Source organism: Gavia stellata, chromosome 22 (genome assembly GCF_030936135.1).
Source record: "Gavia stellata isolate bGavSte3 chromosome 22, bGavSte3.hap2, whole genome shotgun sequence".
Taxonomy (NCBI): domain Eukaryota; kingdom Metazoa; phylum Chordata; class Aves; order Gaviiformes; family Gaviidae; genus Gavia; species Gavia stellata.
Genome location: NC_082615.1, coordinates 10,352,523 through 10,369,505, shown reverse-complemented (window position 1 = coordinate 10,369,505; position 16,983 = coordinate 10,352,523). Strand labels below are relative to the sequence as shown.

The 16,983-nt window shown below is 41.5% G+C and overlaps 1 protein-coding gene across 1 annotated transcript in view; it reads left to right on the top strand.

Annotated features, from left to right (window-relative positions):
- The first annotated feature begins 13,437 nt into the window (after positions 1 to 13,437).
- Positions 13,438 to 16,983, top strand: part of SMURF2 (SMAD specific E3 ubiquitin protein ligase 2) — a 65,531-nt gene continuing 61,985 nt past the window's right edge. The window contains exon 1 of the mRNA XM_059828397.1: positions 13,438 to 13,489. Coding sequence (XP_059684380.1) covers positions 13,438 to 13,489 — 52 coding nt within the window. The remainder of the gene's footprint in view (positions 13,490 to 16,983) is intronic.

Sequence of the window (16,983 nt, the reverse complement as noted above, 5' to 3'; positions counted from 1 at the left end):
AAACAAAGCTGCACAGAGTAATAAGCTTTACTCTGAGTCTTTAAAGACAATCAGACCACTGGCTATTGTAACCCTATTGCATCTTCTGCTTGAGAAGGTGATGTCAGTGTTACTAACCTTCTGTCTCCACACCTGTGCTGCCAAATGGAGGGTGAGACTGAACTGTGGCATGTTCCCAGCCCTGCCTGCCTTCTGTACCAATGTGAGAGACTGCAGGTGCCACCCAGCACCTGCAGAAGAAGCTCTAGGCAGTGCCAGACTGAGGAGCAGAATGCCAGTCTAACACCACAGACACTGCAACACCCTTGGGACTAGATTCTGGTATTATCTTAGCAGTACCCATGGAACGTGGGAAGAACCATCTGCCTTGCAATGCTGAAGCCTTTAATGTTCTGGGGGAAAAAAAACCATAATAGGGCTTTTATGCATCTGCAGTGAAGCCTTGTGTGTCCTTTGCTTTGTTGTCAAATCTTTAACTTCGACCTAAAAGTGTCAATTAGGAAATCATGATTTTCTGTGTAATTGTCTGTAGAGACCTGAAATAATGAACCTATATAAAAGCATTTATGTGAAGTCAGCTCTCATAAATGAAATTGTTGATTCCGCATACTTTAAGTTTGTGAGTTTATAAGGGCAATGACTTGTAGAACATAATTCAGAATTCTTGAGTAATTTTAGATTTCTAACTAACTGTAAAATGTCGTGTCTTGCAGTAGAGGGTGCTACAGGCAACCACACAGTCTTGTTTGCTTCAAAGAGGTTGATGCAGAGTTTCATCCAGTCTGGACCACTCAGATATGATGTACTTTATTTTCCTGTGAAGAAAATACTGAGATAAAACGCCTTGGAGCACCTCTTGTAATTACAGAAAACATCTATGTGCTAATTCCTGAGTATTTAACCAGATTAAATATTGAATATAAGGTATAATCTTTTTAAAAGTGGTACGTCAGGGTACTGTTACTTTAAAACACAACTTCTTGCTTTAACCGCTTTTTAGGATATATGCAGTTAACTTGACTTTTCTATCTTCGTATATAGTAAAGGGGATGAGAACACAGAACACTTGTTGAATAGTATTATCTCTACTTTTTTTCCTGAAGTACTTGTTTCAGAATTATCTAATATATTGAGTTAATAATAGAACACTGCAAATTCTTCTCTAGATGCCTGATAGCTCAGTGGCTTAATAATTAACTTTCTGGGGACCGAGACTTTGTTTTTATCCAAGAAAAATGTGTTCAGCCTATCCACCAGTGAGCCCCGTTCTTGGCAGCATGTATTTCCACAAGCAACAATCTACAGTGATTATGAGTAAGTGACTGGGGTGAGTCACTCCTTATTCTAAGAAAATTCAAACTATTCCTGAGGTTAGGATCACAGTCACCCATTAGGCTGTGTCTCTACCTTAAAAAAAGTGGTAGGAGCAAAAAAGGAGAACAGAATTATTACTGCTCCTGGGTTTTAGTTTGGTTGGGTTTGGGGTTTTTTTTTTTTGTGTTGCCCAGCCACATTTAAGAGCTAGCCTTCTTTATTTGGCAAATGCCTAATTCAGGACAAGGGCTGGAATAAATGTCTGGTGGCCTATGTGTCAGCCTGCCAACTCCTCTGTGCTGAGAGCAACAATAACAGACCCCTGCTGACATCAACTGGCTTGGAATGCAGTTGTTGCTAATGCTATTTTATCTGTGGAGTAATGGCAAGATTTCAGCCTAAGATCTCGGCAAACGTAACCACCTCTGAAACTCTGATGCTAGCAGAGGCTGTCTGTGTGATTGCTTCCACTTGCTGTTTCCAAAGATGCTAGGCTCTGAAAGAAGATCAGAGGCTTTGCAGTCCTCTTCTTCAGTAGCCTGTTTGTTCACTTTCCACTACAGGAAGAACAGTTTAAACTGTGGAAAAGCTAGAAATGGTTAAATTAGGAGAAATCTATTCTTTATTGCCCTGTGATTTAGACTGCAAAATATTCTCTTAAGTGAAGCTGCTTCCTGCTACTCTATACAGAATGATTTAAATTGCACAGAACTACACAGTGGTATATCAGCAAAAAAGAACAGCTGTAAGTTTACAGGAAAAATAATTCACTAGCCAACGGTATTTCACAGATCTCTTCTGTTTCTAAACCTATTTTGCAGCAGAACAAACTGCGATACAAGAAAGTTATCCACAGACCTCCAGAAAGTAGCTGGTAGAATTAACCTGGAGCCTGGGAGTCCTGATGTCCATTCCTCCAGTTAACCCATGGCACCTCTGTTCATGATTATCCTTTTGCTGAGTATAGGATTATCCCAGGAGTGTTGAATCTCTTTTGTGATAAGGTACGACATAACATTTAAGCACAGGTCTAAACTTTGGGAGAGTGTGCAATTTGGGGAAAAAGTACTGTTATTCAAAACAGAAGTAATTAATGAAGGTTAATTGTGACTGGTGATATTTGGCCTATGGAGGAAAACATTGGGACTCTCACTTAAAACCTAACAGGAAACACATTAACCCTTTGGTCTGAGTTAAAAACTTCAGCTGGACTCACCTCTAGGGAATGTGTTAGGAGAAAAGTCTAAGGGGGAATGGGGTGACTCTTCCTAAGGTTTGGAGGAGTGTACCCAACCCAATTGCAAATTTCACAAAAAAAGCATTCACAAAAATACTCAAGCTGCAGGCGTGCAAAGTTGTTCATTGTGTTTGGAAAATGCTTCCTTCTTTTTGATACTTAGCATGGCACTGATACGAGTCAGGCAGAAACTCAGCGTGTAAACAGCTAAGAAAGAATTGATTTGCTGTGAGTTTTGTAGGACTTCATATGGATTAAGGGTCACTGGATCCCAGTCCCGTTTCTGACTGCAGAGCACTGTCTGTCTCAGACCGGCTCCAGGAAATGGACGCTCTTCCGCAGAAGCCAGAAGATTTCGTGGAAGAGCCATGGCCTGTTTCCAGGTTGCAGTTCACCCACTGCCCTAGGGAGTGTCATTAGTGGGAGGGAAGTGAAGTTGGGATTTAAAGGGATGAGGAGAGAAAAATTAAAGCAGGGTGGAGAAAAATCGTGTTAATTCTTATTAAGCAGAACTTGTTTGACCACATTAAAATGTTGTGCTAATCATTCAAATAAAACAATGGGTGAAATCGAGAAGTGATGTATAAATTGTACATCAGGAAGGGAGTTTCAGCTGACTGCCATACTAAAAGCAAAATCAATGGCACTGATTTCACTGCGGAAGAGGTTGGATTACACCTATGAGCTCAACAGAAGAGGCAATATAATGAGGAATTGTTCTACTTTATTTCGTATCTTTCTCAATTTGCATTGCAATGTGAAAGAAAATCATGGGGTCATCTTTTGAAGGTGTGATTTATAAATATATATAAAAATAGTGGAAAGCTGCCTAATTTGTTATCTGTAACAGGTTGCTTTGTGTATAGGTTCACAGTGGTAAAGCAGTTATAGTACCAGGAGTGTGTAACTATGCTCCGTGGGCATGTGGAAGATTGGATGTACAAAGTTATCAGAAAATCTTGAATTATCTCCAAGGCACATTTCCATCACTTCATTTTTACCCACTATATGAAACAGATGTAAAAATAGCTCTTTCATCAGTGGATCGTTACACATATTTGGGCTGCAGAGGTTCAATTCTGTTCAAAGCAATACTGTGAAATCATTTGCAGAATGTTGCTCTTAATCAGAAGCAGCAATTTAACATTACGTATCCATCTCTCCTCCCACCCCCAGCTCCCCTTCCCAATTCTGAGCAGGAAACGACACTTGGACGGAGCTCAGCATACTGACTTTCTGGATAGACTCTCTAGGAATGGGGAGGGACTTGAATTCTCTCCATATGTCATTTCCTTTCCCCTAATGGCTAAAAAACCCCATTGCTACAGTCTATATAACTTACAACAGAGAACATTACCAGTATAGGAAAATAAAGGTGGGGGGATGGGACAGACAGGACATCCACATTCCATTTCTGAAGAACTGTTTTGCAAAATTTGCCTTGAATTAAGCAGGAATCCTTCTTCTGTGTAGAAAGATTGTTTTACAGTGTTCCTAAAATTAAAGCTATAACCCCATCTGCACTTAAGTGCATATCAACACCTGCAGTCTGTGGCCAGACATGGATTAGGAAAGGAAAACAGAACTAGAGGAGGAATGGTAACAACTGTGCCAGATTTAATTTAAGTCAGAAAGGAAAAACAGAGATGATTGAGGAAGATTGACAATGGGGATCTAATAATTTCTAATAAAACCAATTTTAATAGCAATTAATCCTAGAAATTACTTAAGAAAAATAAGATGATCAGCCCACTCCTGTAACCAGCTTTTGTCCAGACTACCTTTAAAAACTTTTCTGTTCATTATAACCAATAGCATATGCAGATATCTTACATTGCTGCAAAATACAAAATTTGATCTCTTATATTGCACAGTGGATTTGCAGCTGTCAACAGAATTCAGTGTGACCTGGTTAAAAACGAAAAAAACCCCACAAATAAACATGAATAAAAAAACCTCCCAACCAATGTTTTAACTAAACAGAAATCTTACTTCCTCATAGTCAACCAACTGTGCATTACACTCAAATTAGGACATAATGTCTTTCTAGCAATATAATCAAAATGTTTGTTAAATTTTTAGCAACCAAACTGTGCAAGGCACTTAGCAGAACAAATGAGATATGACATTTCCTCAAAAACCCCCAAATTTTGCAGTCAGTGAATGAATACATGTGAACATCAGGGCTAGGTGCATCTGCTTTTCTGGGATGATTACATCTGATTGCAGAATCCAGACCTCCCATCTTTTATTAGACATATTGCCTAATCAGACATATTGCCCCTGAATTCTACTGCTAAAAAGAAAAGAAAAAAGCCACCTTTCCTCCAGTTCTATTTTAAAGGCTTTCAAGAGTGGAATAACAGAATGATTCAAGACACATGGTGACAGATTTTGCTTTAGGTCACTTTTAGCACTTCACTAGACCCACTAACCTACTTAAATATCTGTGCTGTTCTTATCTGGCATGCAACCTTGCTTTGTAATTTTTAGGATGAAATAATTTTAGAGATAACTTTATCTTAAATGTTCTCAAATCGATTTCACAGTGGACTTGTGGGTGATTCTGTTAAAAGAAAGCACAAAAGAAGCAAGTACAGCTTGTGGCATGGGTTAGGTATTTCTACAGTTCAGAAAGTATTAGGAATTGGATAAAAAAAGAGGAATTGTTGTGTTTATTGAACCTACAAATGCTTTTGTGTCATGATTGATCTTATTTATAAATCTAGTTTTCATGTAATGTGTTCATAAACGTCTACAGACTTGCTGATGTAAGACAAAGTAGAGTGCTTCCAAAGCCAGTTAGCCTGGGTTCTTTTCAGTAATTCACAAAACTGTGTGAGTGTATGCGGTACGCACATTTTAGGAGAGCTCATTCTGAATCTTAGCGGTTGCTTCCCCATGGCAGAAAATTATAATCTTGTGTGGAGTTAAGGCTTTGTTAGCTATTTTTGTCTTTGAACCTTGCAGATTCAAGTACCTGTAGAAGTACACCATATTGTTATAATTTGATAAATCTCCAGGAATTAATAGCATCTCTTGAATGGAAATCTTTGGAAGCAACTTGTATGAGACACATGGAGAAACTTCCACTTGCTTTAAGAAACACTGAAAATCAAACTAGCAGGTGAGGGCTGTTTTGTTTAAGTGGTTTACACTGCCCCAAGATGCTCGCTTTCTCTGCCAGCGTTAGGCAGAGGAGTCTGTTGCCAGTATCGTTGCCTATCTGTATCAGTATTTTTTGCTAATAGCCACAGTTCCTGCAATACATTGGAATGGGATAAATTGGTTCTCTTGAAAACTTCATCTTAACTTCCGTAAAGCTAGAAACATGAGGTTTTAATCCCTGAATATCTAGATAAGTAATGATGGCCAATAAGAACAAGCTAATTATGCTAGAGTATTAAGGCTTATCAGATAATGTTCTAGGGGTTTTTGGGAGGCAGGAAAGCATCTCTGCTTTCCTGGGCTGCATGGATGGAAGGTGCATTATAGAACGTTTTTTACTTCTTCCAAAGCATTAAATAGTGGCTGTGGCCCAAGCAGGATGTTAAATAGGCAGAACAAGAGATTGATTTAACATGGCAGCTACCTTCCAACATATCACTGTTGATTAACAGTGTCTAAAGGGTGAACTTATAGCAGCAGGACTGAGTCAGCTTTTGGCATCACTGTCAGTGGCACCCTCCTCTCGGCATCAGCATATTTAAGACTCAGAAAGACTTACAATATAGGAGATTTTACAGCTCATCTTTTGCAGACAACAGAATTGTTATTTCAAATTGATCCTGGGCTATGGGGGATAGGAAAGATTAGAGAAGGTTTGGTATTCCTTTAGTAACTAAATAATATGGCTTGGTCGAAAAGAGTGGTTTATGTCAACGCTCTTAAATACTTGTTTGGGCTGACAGTCTTCCTAATAACACTTCATTTGTCTAAGCTGCGTACCACTGGCACAAATACACAGTGTCAAGTTGAATCAGGCAATATCCGGAGACAGATGTTGTAGTATAGTAGTTAAGTAAATTCTTGATACATGTCACTCAGAGGACACTGTTTCTAACTGTCTTATTCTGTAAGGTCTTTTATGAACCTGTTTATATCAGCCAGATAAATCTAAAGATGAGATTTGACAGTTGCTTCATTCACAAAGCAACATGAGAAAGTCCTGCAGAGCAGTTGCATGAGGGAACATGCGGTTCTTCAGGAAACCTTAGTAATTTCAGTTGGAATACTTAGCATGTAGCTCTCAAAACACTTGACAAAGCCAGTCATCCAAGAGTCTGGTTAAGAAATTGTATTACCAACAGTATTTTATGGGTACATAAGTGGAAATCATGGAAGAATAAAGGAAATATTTTTCAGAAATAGACCTTCTTTTTGGCCCAGGACTTTTGAAGACCTAGTTTGTACTTTGACTCAGCGTTCCCACTGATTTTGAATGTAAGACAAATCAGGGAAAATCTTTTAGGCCTAAGACACTTCACTATGCTTAAAGACGGAAGCTAGGCTCTGCCCTTTGTGCTGGGCTGTTAAAAATGCTGTGCAAAGCCTGTCATTGGGTCATGGGTTGTGAGACACTGTACATCCCACAGCAGAGAACAGTGTTGACTTGAGCTAGACAGCAGGGCTGGGGCTGGAACACGGGTGTAATCCAGTCATTTGCCCAAGTGCCAGGACATGGTTTCTCATGATAGATTTACCTCTTTCAGAAAGTGAATTTTAGCCTCTGGCTAGTAATAAAATACAATGCAATGCATCTATTTTTTTTCTGTGTTCAATACCCGCCTCTTTAAAATCTGCCTTTTTCCTTCTTCTTCTTCCAAAGTTGCATTAGGACAGTGCTGTCCTGCAGGACATGATAAGGAAATAACATGGCTAAAGAACTGCATGGAATATCTGTGCATCAGTTACTAATCTGTTCTGGATGGATGGACTTAGAAGTTATCTTAGTGACTAACCACTGGAAAATCCTGTGATATGGGAGCTCATGCATTTTTTTGTAGCCACGGCTGCAGTCATTTCCCTTCAGAGACACATCATTTCCCCAAGACACATCCTGTCTCAGAGGGCTATGGTGTCTGCTGCTCCAAGCTTCTGTCCCCTTTTTCAGTAGCCAGCATATGGGTGGAGATTTCCTTCCTAGTTTCTTCTCTGAAAAGCTTCATCTCAAGCTCCAGCTTGAGAAATGGATTGAATCTTGACCTCTTGCATAAACATTGTCTCTGCATGCCAAAGGGAGTCTTAGTGAGAACCAGAGCCCCTGTCTAGACATGTTTCTTCATCATATAACTGATAGGTATGGCTTCCATTGCTAGGTTAACTCTCTTTGTCTCTGAGTGGCAATGATGCCAGAGTTAAAGCAGATATTTAAGCCTGTGCATCTGAATAATGTAGTCTGTTCAGTTCACCAGCAATGCAAACAATGCTCCAGTCTGTTAATTTTCATAATCTGCAAAGGGAAATAAGGAATCTGGTACAAAGTGAAACTATCTATTCCTAGTCTTTCTTCCTGAAATGCAGAAGTACTTTATACAAGACTTCAGTAGGGTTTGATCCTTTTGTACAGAAAAGCTGCAGAGAAGGTAACAGAAAGCCTCACGGAGGAAAGAATTCCATTTAGGAACAGGACAAAGAAGTGATGGATCTACAATGAATTTAGGAAGTACTTTTGCTACAGTAAGAAGTTATGATTGGATTAGAGAAGGATTAAAAGAAAAACCTGTGCCAAAGAGGCAGTCTAGGAGAATGATGCCTGTTGCAAGCAAAGATGTTGATGGAGCAGGTCAAGGCTGCTAATCTAGTCTAATGACTATGTTTTACTGAGTAGTGTGTTGGGACATCGATTTAGATAAGGCCTACTTGTTATTAGGCGTTGTATTAACACGGTAAGAGAAAGTCCTTGCTTTGAAGGCCCTTGCTGATAATCATGGAAATCGGGTTGGGACAGACGATACATGCTAGTGAAGAGTATAATACACTGGCCGGCAAACAAACTAAGGCTTCTTTAAAATTATATTTTGCAAAGCAATACATAGGAATGCTTTGAAAGGGAATGAGTTAATCAGCAAATTAAGAAAGAGGCAGGGAACACTGTTCATCATTCCTCACAATTTTTTTTTTTCATTTATCTTTTTTTTGCCAACATTAACAAAGCTTGACCAAAAGAAGAAAAATATTGATGTGATAAGAAAGGGAACAGACTTCTGTAAATATTTCAAATTTGTTTCTTTTCAGGTGAAAATGGAACTGATAAATTTAAATCTTAATGGGCTTGCCTAGGTGTATACTGCTGCAATACTTTTCTTCTCAGAACTACACCATTAGGTGGCAAAAATAGGCATTTAGCATTAACAGTTGCATGTCCAATGGAAATACATCATAGAGAAAAAGGAAACAGAGGTGTAATTCTCTTCTGATTAACTCTGCCTTTGACTCCATGATCTTCAGGGGTGGCATCTATAACTGAACCATGATAGGCTCTGGGAAATTTAGTAAAGGAAGACTGGTAGAAAGTAATACAATCCGGATAATTTTAAATACCTATTTTCAAAAATTGTCTCAGGAAAATAGTTTTAACCTTTTAATTTACTCACAAAAGCTTAACAATAGGGGCAGGACTGTCTTGCTTTCTTGATATCATCACAGAAGCTGGGGAAGAATGTGATATAACACCAGCCAGCTCTCATTTCTGCTGAAGGAATGTGCTGTGATTAAACCTCTATACAGAAAGAAATGGAATGTAATTCTTACATGTTGATTTGCTTTGAACACATATCACATGCTGAGGAATGAGTTTCCAGTGTGCACTTCCATTTCTAAAGATGAAGAGGACCTCACCTCCAAAGAATTAACTACAACTACCCTCTTCTGAAAATGAACAGTATTTGTCAAAGACGTTTGTTCACACTTTCCAGTGTCCAAAACCACTAAATTCTTTGAGAAGTATCTATGAATGCAAAGCCGACTTTTTCTTCCTATTGGGAAATTCAAGAAATCAAAGCCCTTTTTTGTGCAGCCATAGAACAAAAGACGTTTTTGTATTTCTAAATACTTCTTCAAAAGTTTCACTAATACGATACCAACTATTAAATTATTTTGTCCTTATGGACTCCTCTACATCCCTGTTGGTGTCCTAAAGATGCCTGAGCTTCCCTCTTTTCCATAAATTTCCTCCAACCCTTGAGGCTGTGCCTCAGTTGCTAACTTCTGGCTGAAGAAGCCTGGATGGGACTTCCTCCTGAGTCCAACAGCAAGGCTGTCATCCAAGAAGTGAGCTGCGGAGTGATGCAAGGCACTCCCTTCCCTCCGGACCTGAGCTAGCTACCTCATCTTGAAAGGATTTGTTGCTCAATGATATCAGCCTAGAGTGAAACACGGATCACTTGTCAGCAGCTAATGATGAGATTTGCTTGCTTACCTCACAAGATCAGCACTATAAAGCATGAAACCTCTTCTCACCCTTGAAATGGAACTGCATAAAAACAAAATTTACCATAAACTGTTGGCTTCTAAAACCTAAAGCGGGATCAGGGAGATATCTGTTCCATTAATCTGAGAATATTTTGAGAACTTGGGGGATAGCACTGGCATAAGAAACTCTGGATCGTAACATCCATGTGGAATTCTTTTGTTGGAAAAGTAGCACTTTCAATCATCAGGTACTGTCAGTATCTTTGGTCTCCTGCATTCCCTGCAGTTCTTGGTGCTTTGCAAGGCTTCCTGACCTCTGCTCATTGCAGATCTTGCACAGATCCCTCAAGGAGCTGCTCCTCTTAAATTCTGCTTGGCAATTCTACTCAGTGAAGGGGAGCAATGAATAAAAATCCTGATTTCCCTACAGAATTGGGAGATGCGATGGGACAGGAACATCTGTAGGACATCCAAGGTGCAGTCATTGTAATGCTTATACAGAGCCAGAAGGGAAGAAGCAAGCCGTTTGCATCAGGTGCATTTGTCTATCCAAGTGCAACTTGATCTAGGTCATTTCTACCTAGTTAGTCAAGAGAGGACATAGTCCTGACCTAAATGGGACACGTACCATGCCTGCAGGTGCTAATGAGAGCTAAAGCCCCTCTTCTCTCACCCTATTAAATACATACCTACTATACTGGACTTTCTTATGTGTCACTGATGTGTTAATAAAAAAGCTCAAGTTATGTAGGTTACTTAAATTAATACAATCAATTGCACATATTTGCAAAAAATGCACAGCAGTAGCAGCAATCTTGCAGCCAGTGCATTTGATACAGCGACCCAAATGCACAAACTGTCAATTAATGCTCTAACACTTGCAATGTATCACAGTATTTTCACTGAAAGGTGAGCAGCCTGCCCAAAAATCTGAGAAAAATTTATAGTTCAGCAAGTTGCTTTCTGAAAAGCAGTATGAAACTAATTATACTTCATGACCTTTAAGAAACACTTTTAATGAAAGCATTAAAATGTTCATATACCTACTGAGCAATGAAATACTATACTTAATCCCAATAGCAGGGTTTTTTTAAATATTGTCATTGCAATTAATGTCTGACACACTAGTTATCCATTAGAAAAGGATCATGTAGCAAGAGTACTATGTTTAACATAACATTAAATACTTTTGTCAAATCATATCAGAATTATTGAACGCTGGGTCCAGAGTGCACTGCAAGACCCCAGAAACAAATAATCATCGCACGTTAGGAAAAATCTAGGGTAATCTAGAAATATGTCGAGTATGTGAAAAGTGGCTTTATATTTTGTTTTTCTATTCAGTTCAGCAGTGGCCAGGTAATGTTGCAATATTTGCAAACCATCAGCCATTTGCTTCATATAGTTGGTTTTAGAAAAGGATAACGACCTGGCTATGTGAATTTGCAACAGATTAAAACTTTAATAGTATGACCTTCAATTATGAAGGCTGATTTTTCTTCTTTTTTTTTTTTTAATGCAGGAATCAGGACACCTGGAATGTCTTTGAGGTGTGTGTGAATTTACGTAACTATTATAAAGTAACTTTTTAAACTGTTTCAGTGCAGCATATAAGCCATAAAATCAGCAGATATACTGTGTCTGTGTTTTGTAGCAAATGAAGTTTAGACTTGACTTGTTTCAAATTCTCTTTGCTTGAAATAGTGGCTAAGCAATGAACCAGCATTTTCTCTTGCGCTCTGTCTATGCTGTAAAGAAAGGTTCGTTTCTAACGCTTGCTAGCTTTGTGTTGAACAGAAAATTGCAGGGGCAACAGGCAGAGTCCTGTGCAAGAAAGGAATCCCAGGCCCTGATCCCAGGACTCCTCCGCTCCCAGGTGAAGTGCCATTGGAACAGCAGTGCCACCGCAGCAGGAAGCGCTGAAGATTTCCACCTGGAAGAACCCGGTGCTTAAGACACACTTTGGGAGGAAGGAGATGTGAGTTTGCACATACCCAGTGTGGGGAGGGGTCTCATTTTAAGGGAAGAAAGCTTTGAGAACCACATCCCACTTCCAAGGCCTTCAGTGGGAAAAAAATCAGTTCTTCATCCCAGATCTGATTTAACAAGGCCCAAGCCCTGAGCTCTGTCAAGATGGTGCCACTCTAGACACGCTTACAGCTCAGTTCTGCGTATGTAACTTCAGAAAGTAAACCTCCTGGGCTGCGGAGAAGATACACGATAAACTCTGTGAAGCAGAGGTCATCTTTTCGTCCCACGTTTGGATCCTGATCCATAGGCTGAATCCTGATCTATGACTACCCATGTGATAATAGATTATGGGTTGCCTCAACTTGAAGAGGCCAGCGCAATGACGAACGAGTACGGAATATTAGTAAGGTTGTTAATAAGAATAGGCGTGTGGTTTATTAGCTCAGTCTTCTAAGGTAAACCTTACTGTGGCAACCTTCGTAGCTTTTCTGGGAGCTTTTCCCACCGTCAGAGGCCCCTTTGGCCCTGCAGAAAGCTGCCCCTGGCTACACCGCAGCCTGGAGCTCCCCTCACGGGAAGGGTGCTGCTGTGCCGGGAGAACTCTGGAAAGAGGCACCTTTCCTCTGGGATGGGAGTTAAACTGGGCCACATGGCGTGGATCTAAGGCAGGTGGGGTGTTTTTTTAATTATTTTGAGAATGGCAGCTCACAGCACTGGGCTGCTGACTTCTACAAAGCACAGATAAGAAGTGAATCGGTCCAAAGTTTAAGTTTCTCCGGCCAGTCTGTCACACCCTACCCCTGCAAAACACCGCCCCGGATCAGCAGCACTCCTGAGTGCGACTAGACGCATTTCAGCCCGAATCCTCACCCGTATGGTCCTTCCCCCTCTGTACCTCGGATTCTCCTGTCCCAACACCTCCGCTGCCACCTTCCTCCCCGCCTCCCGCTCCCCTCCCCTCAGCCGAGGCAATTCACCCCCGCCGTTCCCGGCCCCCCAGCTCTCCCGAGGAGGACCCCCATCGTCGACGCCACCTGACGCGGTTCCCCCCTCAGCATCGCCGCGCGGCCCCCGAGGCGGGGCGGGAAACGGCCGCGGGCTCCCCCTGCCCGGCGGGGTGCGCGGGCGGCCTCCCCCGGGGGCAGGCCGCGCCGGGGGAGGGGAGGCGAGGCGAGGCGGCCGTCTGTCCGCCCGCCGTGCGGCTCCGTCCCCGGCTTTGTTGTGCTCGCCGCCCGGGCTCCGGGCGAGGGGGCGGGGAAGCGGAGGGAAGGGAAGCGGGGAAGGCGGCCGCGTCTCCTCCTCCGCCTCCTCCTCGGCCCCGGCCCCGCTCATGGCGACGCTGGGCACATCCGGGCTTCTCCTCCTCCTCCGGCAGCCGCCGCTGCCCTGAGCGCCCAGCCCGACTCCATTAGCGCCTCCCCTCCCCCCGTCTCCCTTCCCGGACCCAGAGGCAGGGGGAGCCCCGGGCAAGGCAGCGCCGAGCCCGCGGAGCGGCCGGGGACATGTCCAACCAAGGGGCCCGGCGGAACGGGCCCGTCAAGCTGCGACTGACAGGTGAGGCTGAGCGGGCAGGCTCCGCCGGGGCCTGCCGCCGCCCGCCCGCCGCCGGCGGGGCTGGTGGGGCGCCGGCCGGGCAGGGGGGAGGGAAGCGGCGGAGGAAGCGAAGAGCGGCGGGGTCTGGGGGGCGCGAAGCCCGGCCTCCCGGGGGAGCGGGGCGAGGAGAGCCCAGCTGGAGGGGCGGGAGCGGGCTCCCTCCATGTGTCTTTGAGGTTGAACCTGGGGCCGGAGGAGTCCCTCGGGCCTCGGGAGGAGAGCGGGGGGGAAGGAGGGAAGGCGACGGCGAGCTCTTCCCTCCCCTCGCCTCCCTGCCCGGCCGCGGGGTCCGCGCCTCCGGAACAACACGTCTTTGCGGGCTCCGGGGCGGTGGTGCCGCCCGCCCGCCCTCCCCGCCGGGCCCGGGCCGGGCCCCCGCAGCCCGCCGGGGGTCTCCAGGCGGGGGGCAGCCGGCCGGTGTACGCCGCGGGCACCGGGCTCCGTCTCCTCTTTCTGCGCACCCCAGCTCTTTTATCCCCCTCGTCTTCTCAGTGTAAACTCGAAAGAAGCTGTCACACTCTTTGTTTTGATCTCTTTGTTTGTTGTTGTTGGTGGGTTTTTTTTATTAAACCAACTTCCTCAGTTAAGACTGTACACAGTTCGTTTGGGAAAGTGCCTTATGCTGCCCTCTTTCAGAAGACCACTTGACCTCTAATATTTTAAAATACCATAAAAACTGTTCACCTGCGTGCTGGGAAGGAAAATAAGTTGGTTTTGGATGCTTAAAAGTCTGTTCTTTTCTGTATAAGAACCCGGGTAAATAGAGAAAAAATCTTGGAAGTTCTGCTAGAGCTTTCTTAAAAAACCTCCACAAACAGGAGACTTGAAAGAAAAGAGCTAGTTCGAAGAATTGTAAGTCCCCCAGCAGATAAACGATATTTTGTATTCTAACGTGTCAGTGCGTGACGGTAAGCGATTAGAAATAACAGATAACACTGTAAATACTCTTCTCTGCATATAGCATATTTAACCAGCTTGCAACCCAAATGTGACTAAAAGAGTTGATATATTTACTTTAGGCACATGTGAAATATTTCCAGTTTAATGCCTAATAAAGAGAGGTGCTTTCATACTTATTTTTTAAATTATGTTATTTTTATAGGGAAAGTAAAATGAATCTGCTTATGTTTTACTTTGGAAATACTTGGACTAAATTTGTAATCTAGTTTTCATGGAGATTTGCAAGTGTCTATATATTACACTTAGAAATAAAACTCTTAAAATAAGGACTGATGCATGGAACAGTACTGCCTTGTTTTTACAGAGTGTTTTGTAGCTTTCTCTTCAGGTTATTGCTTTATTGATGCAGTGCTTTAATACTTTTTTTCCTGAGCAGTGAGTGCTCAGACTTGCTTATCTTTGAAACATTAAAAATGGTCTGTAGCCTTACGTAAAAGCATGGAAAGTACTGTTTAGGGAGTTGTCCCTTTCACCTTTGGATTTTGTGTTCTATTTTGTTTCATATTTATTTTTATTAAGGTTTAAGCATCTAATGAAATTGTGTCTGTGACAACTTATGTATGTTATGGGGAGTGTGACTGTAAGCAAGAAATAGGCAGCAGTTTTACATACGGTGTTTTAGTTGTGTGGTCAGTCCCCAAAAGAAGCAGGTACAATCTTAAGGAACGTTTCTGAGGGGTTTTTTGTCATCTTACATTTTAGGAAGGGAATATGCAGAGCACAGGGTGCCGGCAAAATTGTCTTTCTAGGGAATACTCCAGGGTTAGCAGCTCTTGCAGTTGCTGAGTACCAGTTCTGTAACTTGAAAGTTTATATGAAACATCAGCCTATTTTTTGAGTTAAAAAGGCTTGAGGTATTTTATGCTTTAGCTAATTGTGAGCTGTTTCACATAAGGTCATTTGTTGTAAGGAAGCTTTACATGTTTAAGAAAAACATAGAATTTTATTAATTCAGCTGACATGTTGTCAGTTCTTGCCCAGGAATAGTTTTAAGTGTTTTGCGTGGTTTTGATTACCCTTTTTGATTGGAAAAGCAGTTTGAGGGCTCTTGAATTCTAAAACTGTTTGGAATTAAAAGAATCTCTATAACCAGTGTTTTTAAATGTTTATTCTCGAACTGACAAATGCTATTTAATCTCAATTTTCTTTGGCTGTATGAAACTAGCAGTCTTCTGTTTTGGCTTGAATATTTATAGGATTAATTCTGCAATCGTTACATAATGCTTATCTTTTCTGTTCATTATCTCTAAATTAGATGGTATAGATTAAAAAATGGATTTCAAGAACTGGATTCAATTAGCAGTTTTTCAGGACATAAACATTAAAGGTTTAGATGGAAAACATTGTTTTGACTGACTGGATAAATGACAGGGTAATGTTTGATGTGAGTCCAAGAACTGATCTGGAGCTAGTGCCCAACTTCTCAGTCCATCTTTAGGAGCCAAATAAAATATTTAACCTAGGCCTCATTTTGCAAAAAAAGGTTGATTCTTTGTTGGGACCTTAAGAAAGTTCTGAGAAATGTTTGGCATACCTTTACACTAAGTGTTTAACAGTTTATTTAGGTCTGGGTTCCATAACAGAGAAAACCCACAGTGGTGGCATACTTCTAGTAAGTTTTTATTTAGTTTACAGTGCATCTGTGTTATACATTTCTTATAAAAGTTTATTCTTTTGCTCCTAGGTGTAGTTGTCTGTCGTAAATATCACTTGACTCTTTAGTGATACGTATGTCGATGCATTTTGCACAATCTTGAGCTAGAAAATCAGCGGGTAATTGTTAAAATCCAAAGGTTATGCCTTCTGATGATACTTCACCTCTAGTATGAGGTGCAAGTGCTTGTTTCTGATTAAAATACAGGCAATGTAATTTAAGTTAGCTAAAGTCTAGAATTGCACTAGTCTTCTGCAAAATTTATGTTAGCAGCTTGTAATAACATTATCCAAGGAAGCTGTAATATAAGGAAAGTTCCTTCAGCTCTGACAGTTTTACCACCATTTTATCTAGTCCTATCCTGAGTACATCTGAGTTCTGAAAAAGTTGCAAGCGCAGTTATCTCCTTCCGTTCTTACTGTGATTTTTCTCAGTGTTGTGTTGAATTTGTGGATTTGTAAATATGCTATGTTCTCAGGCAGAATGTACTATTCTTTCTTCCACCCCTCATGTTAAATTGCATTGATCTTATATTCCTCAAAAAATTGAGAAATGAGCATTGCTTTCAGTTGCTCAGTAAATATTTTGTGTCCTAATCTGTGAATTATCTAATGTTAAAATAGTTACATTTGACTGCTTTCATTTAAGATATTAATGACAATTGTCTGAATGAAGTCCATAGGGCTGTTTTTATCAAGTAGAAAGATATATTTTAAAATCAGTTTGAAGTCTGAAAAACTACATGGGCACTAGAATATATTGAGTTGAATAAAGGTTAGTGCATGAATTTATTTAGTTCATGTGTTATAGCTAGTGTTTGTGTCAGAATAGTTAACAAGTA